Consider the following 27,971-nt stretch of genomic DNA (forward strand, 5'->3'; position numbering starts at 1 on the left):
AAAAAAAAGGGAAACCATTAGTTTCAGATAGGGCATACAAGAACAGTTCCTGCTAGTGGAGCACATGTAAAGATCAGAACTCAAACATTCTGCAATGAAAGGTCTTTAACACTTTTGGAGGCCTGCCAGGATTTTGATGCATTTCCTGTTCACTAGACAAACAAGACAGAGTCCTTGAAGAACTGGCTTAATCTGACATGACTAAATCATGCAAGACCAGTTCTCATCCATGATGTTGAGATGCATCTTTCGACAAGCTTGGCACTTTATAGCCTTTAATCTCTGGACATAACCCATCTTGTCTTAATTGCAAATGCAGATGAGATGAAATTAGGATGCGGATGAAGTTGTGCATGAAGATTTAAAAGCAAGCACTGACCTCAAACACGGAGAGGTTATCCTTCCTGTAGATCTCATTAGCTGGAGGGTGAAACCACCCACATTTCTTTGAATGCCTCTGCAGAATGTCTTGGCTTTTCATGTACTTTAAGCAGAACTCGCAGAGATAAAGCTTCGGTAATCTGAGAAGGTGAGCAGCAATTAATTATAAGTAGGGAGTCTAACTCTAAATCACATACTAGTTTAAATTTGCTTAAGGCTATATCTGGCAGACATTTTGAAAACTGCTGTAAAAAATGTTTTGGAATAAATTTCAGACTTACCTTGAGTATTCTGGAGGGTATGGTGAGGAATACCAAGTTTGTATTTCATACTTTCCAAATTCAATCAAAGGAGGAGATTGTCCTTGATCGCCAACAGTTTTCTGTTTTGGGGGAAAAAAGAAGAAAAAAAAAAGTAAATTTTTATATTACAACCACAATGTTAAGGTACTTGCTCTAGAGAAAAACAAAAAACAAAAACAACACCAAACATTTCAACCAGCCTAAGCTTGATTTACTGATCTAAGGTGTTTTAAGCTGGTCTCCCAGTTAGAAAAAAGCCCAAAAACCTCTCTAAAACCAGTCAACAGACCAGACCTGGAGAACAGCTAATATGGCTCTACAATTGGGGGGGCTATATATAGCAATAGCAATTTGAAATGTGCTACACATACTGTATTTATTTAAAAATCACAGCCTAAGCCATATATAGATTATATAATATCAACTAAGCCACATTGTGGCATTCAGTTTTATTTCGAATAATCGTGCATCCCTACCAGCTAAGAACAGAAAAGACCAGCTATTCTGTCAGGGCAATGCTATGTGGTTGCCAAGATGTTCCTATATGGTGCCTAAGGTGTTCTGGGTGGTCCCCTTAAGTATGAGCAACAGAAATAGCGACGCTTGCCTAGTAAATATAGACTCTTCTCACCTTTGCTGTGATCTCCTTGATGTGTCTGAACAATTTCAGATCCTCTTCAGCCACATGGTCATTGAGTAAAATCATCCTTCCTTCCTGTGGCTCTCTTCTTGAGCATCTCTCGGCATTAAAGGCTGTGAGAGGTCAGAGAACAGACCTTTAGAATTTGTGTGCAGAATGTAGTACAAAAAACAAAACAAAACAAAAAACAACTGAAAAGATGCTGACGCTATAAAACCCAAAGCTAATATAAACAAGCACTAACCTTAGACTTAACATTCAAAATCACAACTGCTAGCATGCAAATCACTAGAGTCATGGAAAGGACAGCTGATAGGAAAGGCTCATATCAACACTGCTGGCCAACACACTAACCTCAAACCTCTAACCACACATCACAGTTTGTTTCTAGGCAACAGTGACCTCTAAACAAATACTCCATTTGTGCAGAGGTTGAGAGGGAACCAAACCAGGAGCAAGGGTCATTTGAAATGCAAACACTTTACATTAAAGTGCTTGTTACTAAAGGGAAAAGGCATTAATAACTTCGGTTTGAGAGGCAGGTGTGAGCAGCATGAGGACGTGAGCAGAGAGCAGAAATCTAAGGCTTTAGTGGCTTCAGAATTAATAAAAAAATATTGAAGAAAAAGGTTAAAAACAAAAATGCAGAGATGCAGTATTAGTTGAAAAACAAAAATCCATGTTTACTGTGCTTCTAAAAATGAGGAAGATGAGTAAAACGGTTTAAGATGAAAAAGCTAGTCAGCCGTTTGGAGGTTCAGGCCCCTGTGCTTACCATGGATTGGGTCTGGTTTAACGCTTCCGTCTGCCAATCTGCCCTTCCCTGGTGTGTTGTTCTCCCTCTGCGGGGAGGCCTTAAACCTAAACCTGCCTAGCAGCTTGTGCTTTCTCAAGAAAGGAGTTCGTTTGAAATGGAGTGCCGACTTAAACGGTCGGCCCCGCTTGGGCGCCCATCCTGAGGCCGAACCGGACAGGGATGCTAATTTACTACCGAAACCCTTGACAGGCTTTTTTCCTTGTAGCTGCAGGGATGATTTGGGTGAGGTGGAAACGTCCTGGGTGCGGCGCGCTCGCTTGGGCGGTGCGTAGCTGGGGAGTCCCTTTTGCCGGGACTGTCCCTGAGTGGTAAAGATGTGAGACAGTCCATCAAAGAGTCCCTTTAGCTGGTTGTTGCCTGGGAGGCTACTGAGGGATGGGCCGCTAGACTGGGAGGAGGAGCTGTGGGGGGAGTGGGCGGAGGAAGGAGAGGACGACTGGGTGGGGTTCAGTGAGATGGGGCTGTGTCCTTGCGAAGGGGACGGGGTAAGGAGAACACTAGACGGGGCGTTTAACCTCACACCTGGCGTCGTCACGCTGGCATGGTGTTTCCGATAGCCTCGTTTCCTCTGCCTGTGCTGATTCGAGGAGCCCGACGCCTCACCGCGCAACCGGCGACCCAAGGGCGATGGCGTGAAAAATTTGGAAAGCCCGTCAATGAGACCTTTGGTTTTCTTGTTGATTGGGGGCAACGTAGTGAGGGTGGGTGTGGATGTGAGGGGGTCAGTAAGACTCCTGCCGTCTGTGGTGGGTATAAAGGTGCTTGATGAGGGTGGGGTACAGAAAGTGCTTATGGAACCCCTACCATGCCGTGCTTTTTCAGACAGCTCAACGGATCCTGGACCACCACTGTCAGACCTGTGAAAGCAGACGATGGTTGCATTTAAAACACGAGCCACAAATGAATGAGAATCTGTGTGCACAATTTTGACTGTGACTAAGCCTGAGCCTTGGTTTGAGAGCCTGATTTCACAGCTTCAACTACACGTTCCACCGTGTCTATCAGTGCTCATCAAGCCTTTAGGAGAGATGTAATCCCTCAAGTCTTGCACATTTAAAAGCTTACTGACCCAGACTCACCCAGTCCGACTGACGGCGTTCTGAGTGAGCTTTATAACACGGCCATATGTTAAAAATAGACTTGCAAAGAATGCTCCAGGCTAAAAGTACATTGTAGCAGCCATGCTAATTTTAAACCTTGTGGATGAGAGGGTATGAAAACCTACATATACTCTCAAGGCAAGGTTGTGAAGGACAAAAATCAGAGTAGGCCATCAAAAAGAGCATTTAAAGTTTAGGCAACATACTGATGTGAGACCTGTAACCTTAAGCCTGAAGCACAATGAACAAGACAGATGAAATGAGTTATCGTACATTGTTGGATGTGCTAGATTTTTTCTTGGCCTTCCTGGCTTTGCATATCGCCTTTTGATCTGGGCCGCTGTCTTGTGTAGCAACCGTTTTCCCTCCTGCTCCTTTGGCCTGCATACTTGGCAGATCCACATTCCTGGGGGAGGTCCAGGGAGAGAGAAAGAAAGAGAGAGAGAAAGAGAGGGAGAGAGAGAGAGAAAAACAAAAAGAGAAACATTTCAAGGATGGTTCATCATGTCTGCAGCCGTGACACTTTTCAAATATGTCTTTGTTGTACTGAGCAGAGATGACCCACTGTGCTTTTTCCTTTATTTCCACTATCTTTAGAAGAAAAGGAATAGAGCAAAGAAAAACAAGATTTCTACAAGTAACACACCAACAAGGAAACACTGAACAAATGTCTTTGAAGTTGTGTGGGAAGCTTTTTCTTGACAGAACTTCAGCCTTCTCATCCTCTTTAGAGGGGAAGATAACAAATGAACACAATTTGAATGATTAGATCATTTGTCAAGTTTCGCATAACTACTTAAGTTAAATTTGCATGTCCTTTGATTTTTAGTATAGAACTGAAGCCCTCGGATATCTTGCGTGGAATACGCAGCACTGACTTGTGAGATAAGCATCACAGCTACAACAGAGAGCAAGTTCATAGTTGCAGCCAAATAGAATTGTAAACAAAGATACAGAGGCCGAGCATTATTCATTTTCTGTATTCCTGTGATCTTGACATGACATAAAAAGCATAAAATGAAAATACTGACAAATGTTGTACAGAGAAAACGACAGAAAAACAATGTATAACCTCTCTTGATAACTAATTTTCATTACATTTATTTGAGGCCAGTCAATGATTTAAAAATTTAACATTTCATGATTTAATTAATTTACAATTGATCACATTTGCTGAAAAATATAATATATGGTTTGATTTATTTCCATATCATTGGAATATGTCTATCACTGAACTACAATCCACATGAATATATTTTGCAGTCACATGAATAAGTACTTAAGTCAGTCTGTCTGCATCTCTCACTTTGATTAATTGTGTTATTTTTGTTATAATTAATCAGACTAAATTAACATGTTAAATTGACACCCTGACATACAGGTTTTAGTTAAAGCACTTTCTTTCACCCATAACAAAACCCAAATGAAATTTGATGGGATTTTTCATGGCAGAATGTCACCTCCCTCCAGCAGTTACAGACATTCAGCACTGAAGGCTCTTGTAAAATTAAGTGAAATGAACCTGTTCTGCTCTATTGAAACACTTTATGATGCTGCTCCCTTTTTATCTTGGCACTTACATGCCCATTTCAGACAAACTGCCATTAACTGAAAAGGACAAGCACAGTCATTTGCAAGCCAGAGGCGAAATCATTAACAACGAGAAAGAGACTAGAGAGAGAGAGAGAGAAAGGGAGAGAGAACCACTAAATAGTGCAGGACGCAAGGTACATATCATCTTACGATTATGTAACCAGAAGCCTTTGTGTAATGGCACATTTAAACAGCTTCACCTTGAGAATGGAAAAATCCACAGAGGCAAACAAAGGACTAATGTACCTTTTGGCATTCTGGAGAGCGGTGGGTCACAACACTCCATATGGAAACCCCTGTCACAGGAGTCACAGAAGAGCATCTCATCCTGAATCAACACACACACACACACACACACACACACACACACACACACACACACACACACACACACACACACACACACACACACACACACACACACACACACACACACACACACACACAGAGAAGCTTGTCACACACACACACACAACAGAGAGAAGCTTGTCAGACACGCAAAAAAATAAGACGCAATATACACTACACAAGTAAACAACATCCTGCAGTAAGTGTCAGAACACAAGCAGCGCTCTGACACTATAAAGGATGTCAGTAGGAACTGGGCCAAGGCCATCAGTGCATTTGAAAAGAACTTACAGCATTCTTCCCCTGAATTTGACAGGAACTGCATGTTTTGCATTCGATGCATTGCCATCGCAGGGCCTTGACATTTGCAGTCAAATCAGTGGAGAACTTCAGGCATGATGGATGGCCTTTGAGGAGAAATGTGGAATAAAACAAACAGGCTTTAGAGAGGGTCTCCAAACATGCTCAATTAAAAGAGCGACATTACCTAATCCTTTAACTTTGGCAGGAAACACAAAAGCCCTTGCTGAAACATTACAGGATAAATGTTAACAGAGACTTAATCAAGCAGAGAGAGAACATCAAAACGAAACAAATGAAAGATTCCCCCGACCGTGGATCAGTTAAATATTTACACGTGGCATCAACAATGCGAAGAGTCATGCGTGAAGACTTTCCAAAATCGATGTGTAAAAGCACTGTATTATCAAACACTTCTGAGCAGCTAATTAAAGATAATTTGTTCTTAACGAGGCAGAAACAGTATGCGGGTACACCGTAATGGCAGTCGATCCGTTATAGTCATGTAAAAGCATGCACTCCTGTCCCTGAGGGCTGCGAACCAGCTGCGGTTTACAGTGGGAGCACATTTTCTATACTTTTCATGAACACTTAATGAAAACCACCTCTGCGTTGTTAAGTCAAACTCAGCCATAAAAATGTCACTGGAAGAACAATTCCTTGTGGCATTTCAAAATCACTGTTCAAAACAAATTACGACATAAGAGCAGGTAATTTAACAGGAACATGGCAATTCTGTCTGGAGGAGGAAAAAAATAAATAAATTAGAGTAAAAGAAACAAGCAAGCGAACTTGAAGTGGAGGAAAAAAAAACAAAAACCTTATAAAGTGCACACCTTTCAGCTTGAATCCATCTGTGATTGTGTAAAACCCTTCTGCCAATACTTCTACAGAATAGACAATTTTTTTTTTTACACACTTTCATCCTGGAAATTTTTGGTACATGTCTTACTTTTCAGTATGCACATGTACAAGATGAATAAATACAGCACTGTAGCCTAACCACTAATAATCGCAATAAGCTCTGTTTCGATAAGAAACGGTGTCATCTTTTAAATTGTCCATTTTATCATGAAATTCAAACAATAAATGCCGTTTTGATGTGGAATGACAGATCTGTATAGGCATTAATAATTTAATTTAAAAACAGAAAAACAATTTGTTCAGTAAACCACTACTTAATTTTAAGAGCGAACCACAAAAAAAAAAAAAAAAAAAATCAAGATTTTATAACAGACTAAATCTGGTCCAAAAAGATTAACTGAAAATTAAGCAGATTGGACAACAGAAAATTAGACATGGAGAAAAAGAAGTTTGCATGTAAAATTATCCAGGTTTAAACATGTTTAATGTAAACACTAGCTGATGAAGATGATATCTTGCCGGTATAGTTGATGAGACGCGCACTGCTCTGATGCGAGATGAGATGCATGCAGACAGAAAACAAACAATGCCGCACATCAATCTCACAAGACTATGAAAGCATATCACGGTCAAAATCTAAACACCATGGCAAATTCAGTTCAGATTTGCTTTTCCTAATTGTGCATGCGTGATGTTTGCAGCTTTCTTTTGAATCATTAATAAAGGGCATTTCTTGTTCTTAGAATATGCACATGCACTTAACCAACATAACCAACATCTCATGTAATATACTGTGGGGTACTGATAAGGGATGACAATGTACATAAATTCCCATAATCGATTGTTGTTTAAAGTAACAATCAATTAATTGATTATTCGTTAACTTAAGGCGGAGTTACTAAGTTATCACGTTACTTAACCACTTGCTCAAACAACACAAAATAGGCGTTGTTTTAAAGCTTAGAAGCATGGCTTTACAATGAATGGGTGTGGTGGGTGGGTATAGTGGGTAGGAATGATGTGTATAGACCAAATCGAACCCTGTTTCACAGCTGGACCGTGTTTGAATTGGTATTAGGGGTGGTCCGAATACCATTTTTTGAGCTCCGAAGCTTCGGTAGTAATCCACAACGAATATTCGAAGCTTCGGAAGGAGGGGGCTTAACATGTTCTTCTCTCTAATAGACCTTTATCACACTTCCGCTCTCGAAAAGTGGAAGCTAAAATAACTTCTGCTGCAGCCTTTAACATTGGCCATGCCCATAGCACAGAAATATTGTGATTTATTTTAGTAAAATTTAGCACAAATTTACTTATTCTAAAGACACCAACCTGTTTAATCATTAATTGAGCATAATGGGGACTCTAAGGATGACCCTGCTTAACGGATTAAATTAAAATTATCGACGATTAATCAATCGTCAATTAATTGTCATCAATCCTAGTATATATGTCCTTCTGTTATTTCTGAAAATCTGTTATTTTGATGGAACTGTAATCCATCTTTGGAACAGTTATTTAAACAATATTTCTTAAAAGCAGTCTTTGTGTTATTCTAAAGTGACACCAACTGAAGGAAGCTAGCGAGATAACTTTAAACAATGAACAAATAGAACTTTAACAGAATTGACAGTTGTTCTAAACAAGTTACAGTGGTTTTGGTTTTCATCCCAGTGGTCCAGGATTTGTAGTTTCTGTTTTAGCCAAGAACTTTAATTTTAGTGCATCACTATCTCTGACTCTCTCCCTTCTGGAACTGACTCAATCACATGATTATGAGATATCAACTGGCACTCCTGATGGTTGAAATACTGAAGTGAAGTCTATAATTTCATAACTCACAAACTACTTATCCCATCACTGGCACAAATCTGAGCAAATATCCAAAGAATATCTCTGGTTTGGTTACAGCTAAATGGTTAGTTACGAAGTAACGTGCGCATCTGAGTCAACTTCTCAGGTTGTGAACCAATAGATCGTTTACACAAATTCATTGATGATTCTATTTCTTGCGATATTACAACGCCCTCATTGTACAACATTACTACTGGTATTTATGAACAACATCAGAACTCATATTTTTAAAGTACATTTTGATAATTATGTATTAATTGAGCTGTAAATAAATTACAAATGTTAGCTATATAATGTTCATTATGTGTCTAGATGTACCTTTATGCTGAAATATAATTAAAGCCGCCATACATAAAGAGGCCATTGTTCAAAAAAATCTCCTTACTTTAGCCCAATTCACAACGGAAAGCTTGTAACAATGTTTTCCAATCCGGGTGGTACTGGTAGGTTTCCGCAGGAAAGTCGGGCATGCCACCATTTATCTTTGCGTCATTACGTCACGTCTGTTTACATAAAGAACTAGCTAGTAGGCTACATCATGTGAGGATGCTGCAGGTGATGGATCATTTATAGCCTTTTCTCACAGTAGCTGGAATATTTAAACTTATTTTGATGGCGGATTGTATGGTATGACAAATTAACTTTAGAGATTAGACTTTACAGAAATTTAAATCAGGTAAAGCCAATACACACTATATACATGTAGTCACGCAACGCTGATGTTGTTAACATTAACAACTTGAGAACAAAGTATAACAATAATTTGCACGGCTTGATGTGACATGAGCCAAGCGATCGTTAGATTTAATCACCATTGGTAGTGCGGTGATTAGTGCATTGGTATTGTAATACTCAGTTGATCAGAACAAAAGTAGCAGATTCAGGGCTCCAGACTAACTTTTTTTTTTACTAGGAGCACTGCAGCCCCTTACTGAAGATTTTAGGAGCACAAGTAGAAAATTCAGGGGCACACCTTAAATCGACCTGCAGCACAGTTATCCACATTTTCCTCCATTTTAACTCAATTACTGACATATGGTAATAATGGTAATAAATAGACTTAACTTACAGAAATTATAATGTGCAGTTTTATTTTAAGTTTGCAAGGCTCCAGATTAACATTTGAGGGCAACATTATCATTCATAATGTCTAAATAATAATTCAAATGCAAAACGATTGAAAATATATATTAGGGAGTGGAAATGGCAGCCACCTACTGGTTACAATGGTAAATTAATGTCTTATTTTTAAATAAGTGTGAGTTTTCCTACATGTTGAACATTTTAGTTTTATAAATGGGGGTAATCTATGAAGGATGAACAAATAATGTTTTAATTCTGCGATGTTATTAATTCTGTGGCGAATTCAAATGCTTTCTTTACTGGATCTCCCAGCGCTGTGTAGTAACAGTGTCGCATTATCAAGACCGAGTAGCTTGCACTGACATTGGTCCAAACTGATAAATGGTCTGTGAAGCACAAATGATTAGCGCAGTTTCATTCCGCTTTCATTATGTTAGCCATTTGATTTTGGGCAACGTTATGGTGTTTGCAGAAGCGTGTCTGCTACAATTTTTGATCGCACCCACAGGAAAAATGGTTCAGTTGTAGTCTGGAGCCCTGCAGATCTGTTACTTGTTCAGATGACATTCTCTGGTGAAAATTTTCATTTTGGTCATTCTTCCAAGACTACAATCTGTGATTCCGAAGTACCAGTACAGTATCCACCAGTGCGGTGACTGACAGCCACACATTCTCCGCACTGAGGAGCTGTACCCGATGCACAACCCACGTAAAGATAATTCCGCAAATAACTGCAATTACAGGTTTTGAACAGAGATGACAGCAAAGAGACAAAACTTACAGACTGCAGCTTTAAGTAATGGTTTGTATTTTAAAAAACATCTATCGTGTGTCATTACGTGTAGTGAGCTGGTTCACGTAATTTGTTTTGCTCTTCTGAACTTCAGTTAAGGGAACACCGTGCGCATCAATGCTCCCTGGTTTTCACAGTGCATTGTGGGACTTTTTTAGGGAGCAAACATTTTAGTGCACTGGAAGGCTTTTTGCGATTAAGACAGCCCTTAAAATGGCCGCCTCCCTGATCAGTACCCTGAATACTAAACTAGGGAGCTGATTGAGAAACACCCCGAGTCACACATCAGCCAATAAAATTCTTAATTAAAATGATAGCTTGCTTTCAGCCATTTGGCATAGACGTTCAGATGATGCACTGTCCATATATAGGCATGGCTCAGTCTGAGAGTTCAAACACTGGTCTTACCGCTGCTCCCACAGTCAGCACAGGACAGCAGCTCCTCTGGCCTCTTGTCTCGATTGGACTCCTTTGTGCCCAAACAGAAGCTGCATATGGGTATGGGGTCAGCACGTGGCTAGAGAGGAAAATAAAAAAAGAGCATGTTTTTAATTGCTGTAACTTTTTTAATTTGAATAAAACAACTAACGATTCAACTATTCTTTAAATTCCTCTTAGATAAAAACACACAAAGTAGTATGGGTTTACAAAGTCTACATATTTGACAAGATAAAACACTAAAGATGTACTCAAGCTAAACCCCCTACACACCATGGGAGCTAGGGCTGACGCGGTGACGGAGTTTCTCTTGTGGTGATTTTGAATGGCTCAAAATCATGATATGGTCGCCATCTTGTATTTATATAAATAAGTTTTATAACGTGATCAGCAGACATGAAGACGAAAGAGATTCAAAAACAAAAGCTTTTAAAAACAGGCTTTATTAATAATCCAAACACTCAGAATGGACACGCAGGAGAATAACACAAACCACACAATGCACAAAGCGAGACCTGACCAAGAACAACTAAAACACAGAGCTATATAAACGGGTAAAACAACGGAAAGTAAGCTAGATATGTGAAACTAATACATAACTATACAAAAAAACAGACAATCAGTAACCAATAAAACCGAAACTAAACAGAGTGGGGAAACAGGAACTAAAGGAAACAGAAGTGTCAAAATATGGGTCCACATAACAGAACATAAACCTGACAATAAGCTTGTTGGGCTATTGTTGCATGTAGAACTGTTAGTTCCGATCTTCGAATCTGACTGGACGGAAAGTTTTCTAAAACTCCTGATATCTCAGCACGTTCTAGACAGGCTGTCAGTCAGTGCAGGTTACATTGTTATGCCACTAGGTGGCAGCAAGGGATCGTGTTTCAGTGAGTCATTAAACCATCCATTCAACTAATACATTTAAAAATGCTGATGCATTCATTAATGAAACAAGGTACTGAAATTATTTTAACTTTGAGCACAACTTTACAAGGCTCAACCAACCAGCAACGCATTGCCATGTTAACGCTAAAGCTGATGCTTCACTTCATAGAGACCTATGATATTGATTCAATGCACTGACGGCATTCATGGGAGATACCCTTAAAAGTTGACAGGACGCTATGACAAGATCTCGCTTTCCTCCTCGGACATGGCAAACATTTTTTTTCCCCACGAATATATGACTTGACCTGAAGGAGGACAGACGCAGATAATCGCATGCGCTCAGTCGATCTCCGTCCGTTTAGGCTTGTTAAGTGCAAATCTACAGAGCCTCTGTACAAATCAATTGTACATGTCTTAAGTAAAAAAAATACTTTGCTCTTGTTATTACTAACATTCAATACACACGCATGAAACAAGAAGTTATAGTCATGAACAAACATCAGTCATAGTCACGGAGATTGCTTGTATTTGTCAGTATTGCGGTATTACAATATTGAGACAGCTCTAATGTGAACAGCTTAAGCAGTGCAGTGCCTTAAATCATATTTTATGTACACACACATACCAAGATCCAAGATTTGTAACACAGTACAACTATTATTAAACAAGGCACATGAGTGGCATAGAAAAAGAGTACAGATTGGAAGATAAAAGATTTGGCAGGTGTTTTGATTAGCTTTGTTTGAATATCGAGTGTCAAACTAGACAGGTGGTTACAAACCCAGGGAGTCGGCTAGTTATTAAGCATGTGATTATGGAGGACAGATACACAGTGCCAGATATAAAGCAGCTCCTGGCAGAGGCCGGATACCAACATGAGTCAAAATCAATCTCAGATCACTCTGCCAAACGAAAATGCACATTGAGAAGTACATCCTAGAGATGTCTGACATACTTCAGTACCAAGTACAAATACTAAAATTAAGTCATGCATTAAATTGACCATGTATAAAGACATTTATAATGTTATAAAACATTTCAATGATTTCTGAAGGATCATGTAATGCTTTAAACTGGAGTAATGGCTGCTGAAAATTCAGCTTTGCCATCACAGGAGTAATTACATTTTCAAATATATTAAAACAAAGATTTTAAATTGCAATATTTCACAATATTACTGTTTTTACTACACTTTTGATCAAATAAATACAGCATATGTGAGCATAATATAATTAAAAGGGATATTGTTTTCTGGAATCTTATTGTGACAACCCTACATTCTGGCACTGAATAGTGCAGTGGCTTTATCCAAGATCTCTGGAGATCAGATGCTAACCCAGATGCAGAATCCATGAGAGATGATACCACAAACAACAGGAAATTAAATTGAAATGCCTCCTTTAAATTTAGGATACGTGCTGCATTTGACTACTGTAAAGATGACATTGTGTAAAAGACTTCAAAAACGGCAGCAGCCAATACAACCAACACATACATGCAATAATTCTGGTACTTCTGATGAAGGATAAAGGATGCCCAGCAGGATGTGTCCTGAATTGTGCACGTCACCACACACCGCCTTGCCGTATCACCAAGCGCTGTGATACACAACACTGAGCCTGTGTAAATATTGGCAATGGGATGTTATACAACTGCGAGAGGTGTAGCCAGTGCCCTCTGAACGAGGGTAACGCAAGTTGCCGATGCCAAAAGAAGATTAGAGGGAACCGAACAGGCTCAGTGAATAGCTCTCGAGATAAGACTGTATCTTTCCTCCCACGAAAGCCTGTGGCATGCAGGACTTGTGTAGTGGAGATCAGAAAAAGGTTACATGGAATCTGACGGGAAAGTCTGCCACCACACCCTCAGATCTCCAAACAGTTGCGTCTAATTCTCCGCACGGGTTGTGTAAGCCCATTCAAGCCCGAGTCTTTAGATTCAGCATCACACGCTCGCAAAAACACACAAGTCTCCCGAGAAGAGAAACCGGTAGAACTTGAGAGTAAACAAGCGAGCAATTCAGCTCAATTCTCTCCCAAAAGGCTTGTCAGCAAGAGACAGAGCGATCTGTTGGGGGATGGTGTATATTAGATGCAGATGGGGCATTAGAAGATGGAGCAAAACTACATCTAGTGGGTATGTTCTCTGTACCATCTCAAGAGAGCCACTCAGGCTGAGCTCCCCACTGTGCTGTGTTGATAAATATTGAGTGTCTGTTCTGGTGAGAAACCTGTTGAGAGTAATGCCAGACTAATTGTTTTATGCAACAGGCAATCAATCCCTAGCCTATTAATCATTTTGGCAGACCATCAATTTGCAGATGGGTTATTCATAAACATTGCAAGTTTTCATTTAAGTGCCAATTGAAAGGCTCCAATCGATGGCCCCTGAATGATACGCACAGCTCTTCATACAAATGACGAGTTGGTCGGTGCTCAGAAATGAATGTGTGCTCATAGCCTATAAAGGGCTTCTCTCCCCGAGGGCAACATAACCACGACACACAAAAATCCCACCATGCACATAATGCTTGACCTCAATTGCCTCCAAACAATACATCTGTATTCTCACACACAGGAGTGGAAATCACAGGCACCGCAGTCTCATATAAATACAAATAAACCCTCTACTGCAGCTCTACATGCCACATCATTCAATAACATTAGCGCTAAATTGATTTCAATAGCAGAAATCCACTGCCTCTCATTAGATTTTTTTTCTGCACATGAAACACTTATATACTTCATCCACATAGTGTGTTCGTGTGCACAAAGATGATAAAAAAACAGCTACTTGAAAGCCTGGCATGTTTGACGTTGAGTTGGATATGATCTGAGTTTAAGCTACTTGATATGTAGGAAAAAAATGAAACAAAAATAAACACGCAGGCAGATTCTGACATGACTTCTTCTAAGCACTCATACAGAATTTCACATCATGTGTAGCTAAAGTGTCATTATGGCAGTGATTATATGCACTATTTAAGCATCAAATAAATATTGCTAGCCAAACCAAACCATTTATCCATGAGAACTAGAACTACCATCACTTTTTTTCTCCACTGCAATTTATACAGCTCAAATTCACAACATACATTCTAAAAGCTTAACATTTAACACCTCTGAGAGTGGCAATCATAAACGCATGGACAATGGACATTTACTGGACATAACAGAGCCATAACCACCATAGACATTCTGGCTTAATAAAAATAGTAGTAGATCGATATGGGTTTCTCAATGGTAGACACTTGAATTTTTATATAAATGGATTACGGTTGCACGGTATACTAGTACTGGGAAAATATCGTATATATTTTATTTAAAATGGTACCGTATGATTATGCTCATTTCTTTACTTGATACGCTGCTGTTCTGAAATTCACCGCAAGGTGGCAGTGTGCTGCTCAAACCGTCAAATGTGACCACATAGAGGAACAAAATGGATAAAGCAGGTGAATCTCACTCAACATGCCCAAAACTAATTAATAAAAAGGGCAGAAGTACTACAATTTTGAATTACTTTAAAACAAGCCTTTCCACACCAGTCTGCACGTTTGCCTCGGGACGCAACCCACTAAATCTTGCCAAGCATCTGTTGCTCTCCCATCCACAATTGTACACGGAGTTAAGAGACCAACGAGTGAGTGCATCATTCAAACCATCTAATTTAGACTTCTTTTATATTTAACACTGATCAAAGCACATATGTATCGTTTAAATAACACTAAAGCTCTAGCTCATGCATTTTGTTTTTCAACTGTTTACGTTCACTTAAGAGATACCCGACTGCATTTACACGAAAACTCACCAAGACGGACATTTTGACAAATGTGTGTGTATTTGACCGCTTAAGCACAATAAGCTGTGAAAAGGAACTCAATTTGGAATGCGCAAGCTCTTTGAGAGGCGCTTTATGAGCGCGCTGTGGTTATGAGCACAAAGAAAAGTGTCTCTAAAAGAGCACAAGTACTACTGAATGATATCAAACTGCTTGCAAATTATGTCTCAGGCTTAAAAAGACATGGGCAAGTGACATTTCCGTAAGATGTCCCAAAACGTGAGCGAAAGTGTTGTATTGCAGCGCACAGCCTGCTTACATTGCAATGTCATTTGAAATCAGAAGCCATTTGCTCATTTTGAGAGATAGAGCAAGGGGAAATGTGGCATTGCTGATTCAAGCACGCTTTTTGTGAAATTAGGCTTGTTCGAGATGCATCTGCGTGCGCAGACCGATCGGCGTATGACATCAAAGTACCGTGAGAACGATTGGAGAGCATACGACTCCTAATGCTTTTGAATCGCTCTCGTGGTACTTTGTCATACGCTGATTGGTCTGCGCAGTGCCGACGCATTTCGAACAAGCCTATAACTTCTTACAAAATTCAAATTACTGATTTGATGTGATAATCTGTGTTGATTAATTGACTAATAAATGTTTGCGGTTATTTCTCACATTATAAAATGCAGAACCTGTGGGAATGAGTAGAATTATGCGCAATACTCACAATTCTGAGCTGAAATTTAGACCGTATGGTATTGATTTAACATTGATACTACAGTATTAGATTGCGGTATCTTACCAAAGCCAAAATTGTGGTAAATCGAGCCAACCCTAAAATGGATAGTCAACTCAAAAATTAAAATTCTGTCATCATTTACTCACCCTTGTGCTGTTCCAAACCTGTATGACTTGCTTTCTTCTGTGTAATGTAAAAAGACAATGAGAATTTTTTTCTGTGTTTTTTTGACCATACAAATGGAAGTCAATAGGGTCTAGGGTTGGGTATCGAGAACCGGTTCCAAATTTCGAAGAACTGTGGATTTGACAAGACGCGCATTTCGATTCTGTTTATCAAAAGTGCACAAGTGTGCTATTTCATGTGATTTTAAACAATTCAAGCTCAAGATGATGCAAAAGAGAACACTATTTGTCATTCGCACTAGGGCTGCACGATTTATCGCGATAAAGTCGCACGCGATATGGCAAAGGCTGTGATTTTTTTAATGCGTGGCTTGTCAGAGATGTACGGCCCTGTGATCAGTAGTAAATGCTTCTCCATCTGAAAGCCAGAGGGCGCTCTTGCGCAGAAACTCAAAATATGCCCTGCAGCAGATGATGATAACACGCATCATATCGCTGTAGCTGAATAAACAGAAGATTGAAACGCTTTAATTAAACATGACTAATAAACACACAACTGCCTTATTCTGTGTAAGAAGCCACATCATCTTACAGAAGGACGCTCAACTGTCGTTATGAAGTGAGTTTGGAGTAAAAACATTAAATGTTGTCTTTTGTTGGACAAGATGTTAATAAATGCTTCTCGTGTCTGAAAAAGAAGTTTGATGCGTTTTGCTTTTTCAAATGTACATAAGCGACTCAAACTCGCAGTGCTTTCAGATGGATTAGCATTTGGAGCCATAGTTCATTGACAAGCTGCGCATTAAAAAAAAAAAAAAAAAAAAACTAATCGCAGCCTTTGCGATTTCATAATCGCACTAAGAATCGCATTCAAGCTCAATGTTTTTTTTCGTATCATGTGATATATCGCGCAGCCCTAATTCGCACGCACTTCTGTAGCGCACATCCAAAGCACTGGCATAAATAGCTGCTTCATATACAGAGGGCGAATACTGAGTAGAGTTCTCTTTCTCGTCTTATTGCACTTGAACTGACAAATACCCACAAAATTATGTCAAAATGTGATCGTAAAGGGTTCGTTTTTGTCTTAAGATACAACAAACAGTTAAGAAAGAAAAAGCACGCGTAACAATATATTGGATCCGTGCATTCGGTCTTAAAGTGACAGCACCCTAATAAACCTGCTGCCGTCTGTGTCAATGTTAATCAAAAAACAAAAGAAAAAGAAAAACTTGTTCAGTTGTATTTATTTGTGCTATTGCCAATATATTTGTTCTCATTTTATTACTGACCATTTACTTCTCTTTAAGAATTTTTGAAAATTATATCTAGTTTTTACTGTGGTATATTTGTTAAAGCCATAGACAAAAGTTCCTTGTGTTAGCGTTCTTCAGTCTGCTGATTTTTGTTCATGGCATTCAGCTGCAAAAGAATGTTTTGCAAAAATACACACACATAAAAAAGTTTGATATCCGAATGTTTAAACTTATTGGAATCGAACACAGGAATCGGAATCAGAATCTAAAATTCAAATGATGCCCAACAGGAGTCAGTCATACAGGTCAAATAGGGAGTGACATTTTTCATTTCCCTCTTTTGTACATTGTTCATAGTATGCAAACTTTCAGTAAGCATAGAATACCCAGGTGTCCTACTAATTTTGCCAACACTTGATTCACAACAACGCTTAGGAGTAGAACACAGTATCTGAAAATGAATTGTAATTGACTATACCGTCCATGTCCAGTGTGCTGGATAGACCAGAATGTCACAATTTTTAACATGCTTCCTGACTTATTTGTTTGATGAGGCTGACACACAAATGTAGTAATGCAGTAATGTTTGTAATATGCATTCTCAAATAATGCTCAATATTTTTTTTAAATACTATTACATTTTCACAAAAAAAAAAAAGTGTTAAAAAATAAAGCAGCATATAGTTTATACTGCACAGTATTCAGTAATTATTCCATTCTAGACCTAACCATGGTTATATCTTTGACTGAATGTACACAAACCTAGCACCAAAATGAGTGCGTTTGCTCAAATTACACTAGGACACATTCTCACGTCAGCGTAAGCACAAATATGTGCTGGCTGGTGACTACACCCTGCTGAATATTGTGACAAATATGTGATCTGGAATGTTTACAAAAGGAACATTCCACAGATGACAGCATTCCCATCTAAAACGGGCAATAATAGCATGTTACTGTGAGACCGGTCTATTTCATTGAGGAACATGAGTCCTTTTACCTGAAACACTCAGCTCATTAATTAACAACATCCTTCTATTTAAGGCAACATCACAAAAGCAATACCTCAACATGCCTTTCTCAGTTGTTTTGTCCACTAAGTGGAGCTAGTGCACATCCACACCAGACTGATGACAGAACGTTCTGTGCCATGTTTGGCTCTGAATTAAAGGCCAGTGAATCCTGACAGCAGCGGCTGCACAGGGAACAAGCAAGTGCTACAGGTGCAAGTCTGCAAAAACATTCTGCAAAACGTGTGGCTGTGATGACCGCAGGGGTGTGTACATGTCTTAATTTGAACAATGCAGAAGTGAAATACTGAGAGGAAGAACATGAGGTTCTCTCTGAGGTTTCAAATGGACGTCAAAAAAAAAAAAAAAAAAAAAAAAAAAAAAAAAAAAAAAAAAGAAAAAAAAAAAAAGAAAAAGTTATTTGTAGTATGTGATGCTGCAAATGTACTATTCTAACCAGTCTCAGGACTGACGTTTGTTTGTTTAATAAATGTTATAAATAAATAAATCTTAGTTTATTAAATAAAAAAAAAAAAGACAAATTAAAAAAAAAAATTTTTTGAAAGTTTTTTTATTAGAAATAATAATAATAAAAATTTCTAAAACTAAATCTGGCCTCATTTTATTAAACTCAGGACTAATGAGACATTCCAATTGAAACTACAGTGTGCATGAGCTCTCATGCAATGAATTAACCCACAAACCAATGGACAATAAATTAATTAAATCATGTGACATTAGGGTCGTGACTTGTTTTGTACACTTTCAATGAACATCCTTCAACATTTCTTATTTAATAGGCCTTTAACATGATTTGTTGAAGCTATACACAACATTGTAAGAGCAGTGCATTGTTTAACCATCAATACATACTGTTTTATAAATTGTGTCAAAATACTTGTATGCACAAAACGAAATAAACAAAAATGAAATAATGGAAATGATTAATGATTACACACCCGTGTCTTAGTATTTCTCATAAGCCCTCTAAGATGAAAGCACTTTAAGAGGCACAGGTAACTCTGTGGTCTAGTTAAAAGTTATTTCAATAACATCTCCATTCATCCACCATGTTTTTACTGGCCCTGAAAAGGTAAGTACGCATACTTCGGCATGAGGCCAAAGGTTGTGAAAAACAAGCACAATGAAGTTAACGAATATATATCACTAGTAGGGACATGAAAAACTATATACTTTCAAAATAAAGGAGATGAATATAAAGACATCTATAAGCTAAAGCACTGCTAATTAATGATGAATATACAGCTAACGTTCAAGGCTACATGAGCCATTCCCTGTTCCAATACCGTGAAACAGTAACGATCAGGAAAAAAATCACTTAGAGCAAAGTAAACATTGGCTTCAACCCACATTAAACGTGACTGCTGTGCCTCTTATCTACATAAGCTTCCTGAGATCTCACTTTGGATATCCACAAGTAGGGGCATATCACTTTTGAATGTTGGCGTGCATGCGGTTATGCCTTGCCCTTATCCTATAACCAGACACTAACTGTAATTGACACGTAAATTGTGTGTCTCCTGGCTCGGTTTGTGAGATCCAATCCAGTGACATGAACGTCAGCATCATCTTTCATGTGGTTTGAGACCAAATAGAGTCAGAGAGAGAAAGAAGTACGATTTTATTTAAGCCTGACGACGTCTCATGCTTCAGCGTGAAAGAGGAATGTAGGGCAGATCTGTTCTAAACGCTGACCCGTGACTCGTCCCATTACATTTTCCAACAGCTCTATTAGCTCATCCAGGCCTCTAAAGTCCAGGAACTTAACGAGGATGGCAGAGCTATTACATTACCATTACTTCATTCAGGTCAATCTGCCCGAGGAACAGCAACATGGCACACGCTCAGGTATCTGAGACTCAGGTTAGCTAAGTGACAATTACTCCAGCCCTAATTAAGCCATCTCCACTTCAGGCTGTGTCTGACCCTTACTAATTATGCATATATGTGGTGGCAGTGGCTTAATGCTTAGGGAATTGAGTTGTTAACACAAAGCAAACAGGTTCAATGGCAACAAAAATTGATCCAGGAGCTCTAGAGTTACAGAGATCTCAATCTTGCACTATCAATAGTGACTGAAGAAATCACTAAGCCCAAACAGCAAGTAAAAATCTGAACTACTGCCCTTGTGTTGCAGGCAGAGTTCAACTAGGACCTTAATATGCATCTCTAAAACATTAGCGAGTAAGAGTTTCTTCATATAAGCCACAGGCTCTTTGAGACTGCTGTGCAAACAATAACGCTGTGATGTGTCTGTGATAATGAGTGTCGTGCAATATTGCAACTCTGTCTGGTATAAGAGTTTGTCTGTAATGCTAAAAACAAAGTTGTTTAATCAATTAAAAATTTGCTCAAGGATTGCAGGTCAGCCTCTAGAGAAGCTATATGATTCAGCTTATTATAAATATTTGTTAAGACTGGCTAATAATATAGTTTCTGATCCTAATCATGTCCTGCATAATGAGTTTGAATTATTACCATCAAACCGGAGGTACAGAGTTCCAAGATTCAACAAAGATAGGCTGAAACACTCGTTTGTGCATCAGGCGATCCTTGAGTTGAACAAGACACTTGATTGAAAACCAAGAGTATTGTGAATGTGTTGTTGTTGTGTAAGTGTAGTAGGATGTAGTAAGGGTAAGGTGCATTGTAATGTTTAAGGGAGTGTAATGTGTTTTTTTGTATGTGTGTGTGGATTAAGTGATGTTGATGTGTAAGAGATGTTGATTGTTGTAAACATAGATACTGTTGTACAGATAAAATTTCAGACTCGTCTGACAATAAAGTGCTATATCATATATCATATCATATATATCTCATACATTCAAACCACTAAAGACTTTACAAATGCAGAGCTACCTAATACAATGATTACCAATAGGAGAGGACAGTGGAATCATGGTTACTAGCACAACAACTAGGAACACCTAATAGCGGCCAAACAGTGGCAACATGCAGCAAAGTAATATTTATTGCAGATCTACATTGAGTTGCATGTACATAAAAGGCAGAGATTAAAAAACAAAAAAAAACACAAAAAAAAAACAGTATAGTTATTTCTATTTATAAAAAGTGTATGATAAAATATAAATGACATTAATCACTATTAAGTATATTAAACTTGTTAACTTGTTTAGGTATAGCTAACAAAAGTAAAACTGAAAGGTTTACTAGACCACATTGGTAAGGTATCACTCCTCTATACGGTCCCAACTGGACTGTTTGATTAATTTTAAGTTATTCATGTACTTTTGGTTTCAACTAAACTTATGGCAAGATTCTGCGATTTCTTATAGAGACTAAAGTAAAATGTGCTGCTAAGACCAAAACGCTGTAATGACATTTCTAGAAAGTGAGCAAATTGCATCAGCCACAGCTGGTAAACAGTAGTCTAGTACTGATTCAACACCATTACTGAAGAACAGATGTAATCAGCAAAGCTTTAACAGACCTTCATTGAATTACTATCTTTTAAACTAAGCAAGAGTTTCAAGAACGTCAAAAAGAGAGGCCAGGCATGAGATCTAATACACCTTCAACGCAAAATCTAATCCTGCCAGCTAATGGGACAAAAGAAAGCCGGATTTGGCCCTCTCTTTTCTCATAATTTAACCCCTCGCAGAATATGATAAAGAGGCCTGGAGCAGCTGCAGACTGACCAGTCCCCAAGCACACAATTAACAACAAAAGAGCTCTTTTAATGCATTGAGCTAATCAGCAGCCAGCCCACTACTGCAGTCCCCCTGAACCATCTGCAAGACGGCAGACCGTCTCCGTGATTGTGAAAAAAAGACTGGCACCATACTATCATGTCCTAGGGTCAATGAAGCACATTGCTTAGCAACAGTCAAGCCCCCATGCATGGAAACCAAAAGCTTTTGCTTTCAAAGAGCAACTCAATAAGGAGTGGACAAGGGAATGTGCTCCAAGATTTGATTACCAAATAGCCTCCGATTGTTCACTGACCACTGTAGGAAAAGAGCATTAAGAGCCACCTAGTATGGACCTTAAGTGACCAGCAAGTGACTGACAATGAAACACTTTAATTTCCATTGGTCTATAGACTATTGATACATTGTGTCTAAACTATGCGTGACATGAAAGAGAGACTTAGAAAATCAACTATATGTAGCCCAAATGGAAAGACAAATGATGGATATGAAGTTTGGAAAAGATAATCTGCAATGCCTTGACTAATGTAGGAATCATTTAAAAATGTGTATTAAAGGATTAGTTCACTTTAAAATGAAAATAACTCCAAGATTTACTCAACCTCAAGCCATTCTAGGTGTATGACTTTCTTCTTTCTGATGAACACAATCGGAGTTATATTAATAAATATCCTGATGCGTCCAAAGCTTTATAATGCCAATGAACAGGGCCAATGAGACTGAAGCTTAAGAAAGTGCATCCATCCATCATAAACGTACTCCACATGGCTCCAGGGGGTTAATAAAGACCTTCTGAAGAGAACTGATGTGTTTGTGTAAGAAAAATATCCATATTTAACAAGTTATAAAATATCTAGCTTTCACCAGACAGCCTTCCGTATTCAACTTAAAGTGTAACACCTCTCACAGTTCAAAATGCTTACGCTACGTCCTACGCCTTCTGTATTCAACTTACGAAACAAGCGTAACTGATGCGACATTAAAAAAAATATAAAATATAAAAGATATTTTACTTTAGAACTTGCTCAATATGGATATTTTTCTTACACAAATGCATCGCTTCACTTCAGATGGCATTTATTTACCCCCCAGAGCCGTGTGGAGTATGTTTATGATGGATGGATGCACTTTCTTGAGCTTCAAACTCATTGGCCCCGTTCACTGCCATTATAAAGCTTGGGCACATCAGGATTTTATTAAATATAACGCCGACTGTGTTCATCAGAAAGAAGAAAGTCATATACACCTAGGATGGCTTGAGGGTGAGTAAATCTTGGGGTAATTTTCATTTTTAAGTAAACTAATCCTTTAAAATTGCAGCTTTTAAAACAAATATTTAGAAGAAAAGGAACAGACTGAACAGAATAACCATAAACATGACACCAGAAGGGGGTAACCTGTAGGATTCTACAAAAAACACTGACATAGGTTATAATGGGCAGTTCTATTAATGTTAGTTTCACATCTTCAGAGAGTGGAGCTCACAACAAGGCTCAACATTTGCCTAGAACAATGGTAGGGATCTCCATCATTAAGCTTGCAAAGTAAAGTCAACATAAAATCAAAAATAAACCCATTTACTTTATTAATACACAATAATGGTCTTATTGAATGATTCATCAGTGCACATTATTCCAGTATTTTCCATTATTGTTTCAGTACTTGCTCACATCACAAATCTATTACTTCAAAAATCAACCATTCGGGCACATAATAGCCACTTTTCCCAATGCACTGGAAATGTTTAAGATTACAGAAGTACAATGGGTTGCAACTTTTGTTACATGTTGACTTAAGATTTTTTAATGGAAATAGCACCTGTAAATATCATTGCAGAAAGGTCTAGATTATGAAGCTGTACACGCACAGTTACTCACAAAAGATCCCTCAGTGAAACAACACAGCTACTCCAACATCTGTAGCATATCATGCCCTCATTTAGAGAACTATCTTGGAGCAAACCAAAGATGATTTAGGAATAAAAACATGGTCTACTCATTTTTCACAGAACATTTCAATCACAAAATGTTAAGATCAAACCCAAGTTCACTCATGTGGATGACAAAGCGGTTTGGGGGGAATGGTGAAGAAACCCTTTACCAAAACAATGAGTTGGGCTATGGTTGAGAGATATTTCAACAATTTAGGACAACAAAGCCACTTTTGTATAGTTGAGCCCTGGACTTAAACTTCCATACAACTGACTTCCTAGATGTAACAACCTCTGAATGACGTTGGTGGCTCTGCTAAGATAGTTCTTGTCAACGTGAGTATTTTTGGAAGGAGTATTTCTGTTCCTGACACTTGTTGTGTACACTAGCATTTGAAACCCTACTGAGGTCTCAAAACAACACGCCACACTAACAGGCAAAACTTTGGATAAGAATGCCACAAACAGTCTAACAATACACTCGTGTCACGATTCGGTTAGACAGTACACAATACTGCTCTCACGATACCATATGGTCACAATACTTTAACAAGACAAAACAGATAGGGCTGCATGATTATGACAAAAATCATAATTGTCGATCATTCCCTTGAAATTGTAATTGCGATTATTAATTACGATGATCACAATTTACATTGAATAATGTTTTAAATAGCTTTTTACCATTGTTTGAAGCAGATGCATGCCATATTTTTATATTATATATTATATATTATTATAATATATTATTATTATATTATATTAAATCTTATTATTGCTTTTCTATAGCATTAAGCCTCAAATGTCAACTGTACATTGGTTTGGTTTCTTCTTTAGTAATAAAAAAATAAACACATGGGTCATTTGCATTCGCACCACTAGTAGGAACTCTGAAGTGACAAACTGTGCTTGTTGTGACTTATTTTGACGGCGCTGAGAAATTCAGCCAAATTCTGAGCACACAGTGCTTGCGTTCTCCGTCTTCATTAGTTTACGATCTGTTTAACAGTCCTGTATAATATGTTATTAGATAGAATTGTTATACAAAGAAAGTAGACAGTATTTGAAAAAGTATTAGCTTTTGCCGTGTGGTTGATGCTCAGTGTCGCTAGCTGAGCAGAAATACAAAATCATGATTCCCTTGGTGCACTCAAAGTCGCCCTGGATTTTCTCCTTAGCGTAAGGTTGAGAGGTCCATCTATCACTGTTTTCCATGTTTGTAGAGTTAGTTCGTGGAATAAATATATAGGCTGTGTACAAGGCTTTTTAAAAATGGCAGGTGCTGGTGTTTCGCGTGTGTTAGATGAATCAGTGTATTCTTACGTTACTGGTAGTTCCTTTTGTGCTGGGTTAGACCTTTTGCACTCTGAAGTAGTCGTGATTCGCCTCTCACAACGTTCCATGCTCTAAACACACCTCTTAAGCACGCAGAATAATCTAAGCGGATCATTTTTTTTTTTTGTAAATCGCACCTTTGAACGATTACAAAATCATGGCATCCGTAATCGTGATTAGAAATTCAATTAATTTGCAGCCCTAAAAACAGAGTTAAATAAGCTTTTATTTATTCATTATTCATATTTTATTTATTAATTCTAAGACAGAATTAACACAAAGTATTGTTCGTTAAAAGGTTAAATTTCAGGGGTGGACTTGAAAAGGCTTGGACTTGGTCTGGGTCTCCAATGCACAGGGCAATGACGACACCAGAATAGAAATATTCATGATTCTGCTTAGCTAAAAATACAGAATTATGTTAGACACACATGCCTACACTATTTCCCTGACCACAGAGGGCTTGATGCTTACTTTTTTACTTTCCTTTTTTCGAGCACCCATAACCCCCCGCCCTCCCCACCTACACAGACCCTCAAAGACACTCTCAGACATGACCTTGCTAGCAAAATCCTACACTGTAATTAATACAAGACTACAACTTTTTAACTTCAAGATGCTTCTATTTGTGTTTCTAATGTGAAGTCTCTAAGTGGCATCTTAACTTGTTTGGTTTCATACTGTCAGAAGCCAAAATTGAGGCACACAACACACTGGTTTCTCTTCATTACCCACCATTGCACTGGTGAATCCAGAGGCGAGATGCGCTCCATCACATTGTCTTGAGGCTGCCTACACTGGATGCGACAAAGCGAACGTTCCAAATACATTTGTCCTTTGAGTCAGAAGTTGCGCGAGCACTTGGGAGTATGGCAGAAATAGAACAGGTGTCAGTTTACGGTCGGAAATTAGCTGAGTCGCACAGAATCAGTATTCCACTGATTCTATTAGCTTTTGCCGCGTCATATTGCGCTGCTCGAGTCTGGTGTAGACACAATGTTTTGGTAGTTGTGATGTTTAAAGTAGATTAGTCATCTGTTTTACGTTTACCTGGCACTGACAGTCCTTTCAAACCTTGTCCATGCTTAGCTCAGAACCATTCATTTATATTTTTATGCTCCCTGCAATACTCAATTCTGATTCTTCAATCGCGCCACCTAGCGGTCTGCTATTCCACAACAACTGCCACAACTGAGTCATCTTGAGGTAATAAAAAAATGGTGAAATTAATATTTCATATTTAATCATTTATTTTGGTGGCAAGAATAAATAATAAGCTGCATATTAAGTGGAATAATTTCACAGTGTGGTCGTGTAATATCCTGAAGAGGTTTCTTTTGCATAATCAGCTGACTGTACACTACCATCCTTTTTTAAAACCAGGAACCACTGCCTTATTTGTTGCTAGAATAAATTAACAAATTAAAACTAGGGGTGTCCAATCCTGCTCCTGGAGGGCCACTGTCCTGCAGAGTTCAGCTCCAACCCCAAATAAACACATCTGAAGCAGCTAATCAAGGTCTTACTAGGCATACTATAAACTTCCAGGCAGGTGTGCAGCAATGCAGCATTGCAAAAACCCCTAGCTACAAATCTGCTTTATACTGAATGAAGTGGGACCCCCCACAAAAAACACAAGATTCCATTGTTGTTCAAAGGTAAAAGTTGGTTTTACAAAAGTTATGCAACTTTTCACTTGCAGAAACAATAAAACAACAACACTAATATTCACATTCACGACTTTTCAGAGAAGCACACAGAGCTTATATGGATACAGAAAGTTCTAGACGTACCTGGTCTCTCTCATGAGGGAGTAGTGTCACAGGTGGGAGGTCGACAGCAAAGACCCCCAAACTCCTGAAGCATGCTTTTCCTCCCAGTCCACCACTGTTCATCCTGTAGAGCGGCCCATCCTTGAGCAGCCTCCCGTTGTTAACCGCCCGCTTAGCAGCTAGCCTCAGCCTCTGCTGAAACCTCGGGTTCGCCACAACATTCACCAGGTCGCCCTGGCTTCTAAGGAATCTCTCGATGTTCCTTAGAGATGAGCCAGCCGGGACGCCTAGACCTTCGATAGCCCTCCTAAGGATTTTATTCCAATCCACATGACGCAGATCTCCTGCAGGTATCACGGATCCAACTGAGACCGGTCCAGAGCCTCCCAGCTTGAAAGGCGCAATCCTTCCCGGGTTATCCGGGTCTTTGTACGAAGCGCACCCTTTACTGGTAACCTTAAGGATGGATCCATCCTTCACAGCGAGCTCCAGCTGCTGGAGTACAACACCCTTGTCTAGTCCATGTGAGGTTGAGACGGCATGGCAAATCCGCTCCTCCGAAGGCCGCTGCTTCTGCCTTTTGATCTTCTGAATAGCCTCAAGAATCCACTCTGTGTACAGGGGATTGGCCAGTTTCACCATGGTGAAATAAGTTGTTTCATTAAGGTGTGATCCATGAATACATTCCTTTCTTTTAAGAGCGAACCATACGCATCAACAAACAAAAGCCAGCCATTAGTACATGCCGAACAGGATATGAGATTGATGTAACTCCTCAAAAATTAGACTGGCTATTCATTTCTTTTCCCCTTTGTTGAAAAAAAAAAAATCCCTTGTGGTAGTAAAATCCAAAGTCAGAGGACTTGCTGAAAAATCCTTTTGAGTTACACCTGTGGGTGTGAAGAGAAGAAAAACAGAAAATCCA

General features: G+C 38.8%; 1 protein-coding gene across 1 annotated transcript in view; it reads right to left on the reverse strand.

Annotated features, from left to right (window-relative positions):
- Positions 1 to 27,971, reverse strand: part of kat6b (K(lysine) acetyltransferase 6B) — a 37,876-nt gene that overhangs the window by 8,342 nt on the left and 1,563 nt on the right. The window contains 9 exon segments of the mRNA XM_048204868.1: positions 380 to 521; positions 663 to 763; positions 1,315 to 1,436; positions 2,099 to 2,997; positions 3,514 to 3,646; positions 5,080 to 5,161; positions 5,473 to 5,588; positions 10,484 to 10,592; positions 27,068 to 27,936. Of these exon segments, the coding sequence (XP_048060825.1) occupies positions 380 to 521; positions 663 to 763; positions 1,315 to 1,436; positions 2,099 to 2,997; positions 3,514 to 3,646; positions 5,080 to 5,161; positions 5,473 to 5,588; positions 10,484 to 10,592; positions 27,068 to 27,688 (2,325 nt within the window). The 5' untranslated portion in view covers positions 27,689 to 27,936.

This window comes from Megalobrama amblycephala, linkage group LG10, assembly GCF_018812025.1.
Source record: "Megalobrama amblycephala isolate DHTTF-2021 linkage group LG10, ASM1881202v1, whole genome shotgun sequence".
NCBI classification, from domain to species: Eukaryota; Metazoa; Chordata; class Actinopteri; order Cypriniformes; family Xenocyprididae; genus Megalobrama; species Megalobrama amblycephala.